Source organism: Limulus polyphemus, unplaced genomic scaffold (genome assembly GCF_000517525.1).
Source record: "Limulus polyphemus unplaced genomic scaffold, Limulus_polyphemus-2.1.2 Scaffold13466, whole genome shotgun sequence".
Classification (NCBI taxonomy): Eukaryota; Metazoa; Arthropoda; class Merostomata; order Xiphosura; family Limulidae; genus Limulus; species Limulus polyphemus.
Window position 1 is genome coordinate 3,480 of NW_013679076.1, and position 1,008 is coordinate 4,487.

At 36.9% G+C, this 1,008-nt stretch overlaps 1 protein-coding gene across 1 annotated transcript in view; it reads left to right on the plus strand.

The window, feature by feature from the left end:
* Positions 1–507: 507 nt before the first annotated feature.
* The window catches only part of LOC111084083 (growth factor receptor-bound protein 14-like), a gene marked incomplete at its 3' end in the record, with an annotated part of 4,285 nt that continues 3,784 nt past the window's right edge, over positions 508–1,008 (plus strand). Inside the window, exon 1 of the mRNA XM_022380874.1 lies at positions 508–656. Coding sequence (XP_022236582.1) covers positions 531–656 — 126 coding nt within the window. The remainder of the gene's footprint in view (positions 657–1,008) is intronic.

Here is a 1,008-nt window from a genome sequence, read left to right on the forward strand (position 1 = left end):
TAACAAACGGAGACGTAACAGTATCCTATGCTTTAGCGCTGTTTGACGACGTGAAAGCGATTCAGAAAAACACGGATTGTTTGAAAACATTGACAGCCTTGAGAAACACTACGTTCATTTTTGACTCTGTCGTTAAGCCTAATAACGTTGTGTTTTCATCCAATATCCTTTTTTCATATTGATGTAGCGGGTAAAGAATTTACATTTTCGCGTGGCTGTATACGAAAATCTTTAAAAATCTGCCCTTGTGAGTTAAAGGATTAATAGGGGAAACTTGAGTATTTTTTAGAGGGCCTGTAACCATTTATTCTGCCTCTCAAAAACTGCGAAGTCTCACCTACATTAAGCTCACGTTTTCTTCAGCTAACTAACTATACAACGTTATTAATTACAGTATACGTTTCATTTGTAGTGTAGCTAGTGGATACTTTATATTGTTACAAACTATGTGGTCACAAGCAGTTTTTATGTAACCCATGATGATGAGAACGGTTATTGTTTTGTTTTTTGAAGGTGTAATAAAGGCCAGGATGATGAAGGATTCTCTTATAGCATCTTGCCTGAATCAGAAACAGGTTCGGCCTACAATTTTCTGTTCGACGCTAACAAAGAAGCTGAAGAAATTAGAGGAAGCATCTGACAGTGATTCTGGAGTTGTAAGTATTAATATTACACTGTGATAAAAACTAAAGCCTAGTTCTGTAGAACACTTAATAAACCACATCCCGGAAACACATGATTAGGAAATGTTTTGTGTTCCTGTTGTGACGTTTCACTCTGTAGAACACTTAATAAACCACATCCCGGAAACACATGATTAGGAAATGTTTTGTGTTCCTGTTGTGACGTTTCACTCTGTAGAACACTTAATAGACCACATCTCGGAAACACATGATTAGGAAATGTTTTGTGTTCCTGTTGTGACGTTTCACTCTGTAGAACACTTAATAGACCACATCTCGGAAACACATGATTAGGAAATGTTTTGTGTTCCTGTTGTGACGTTTC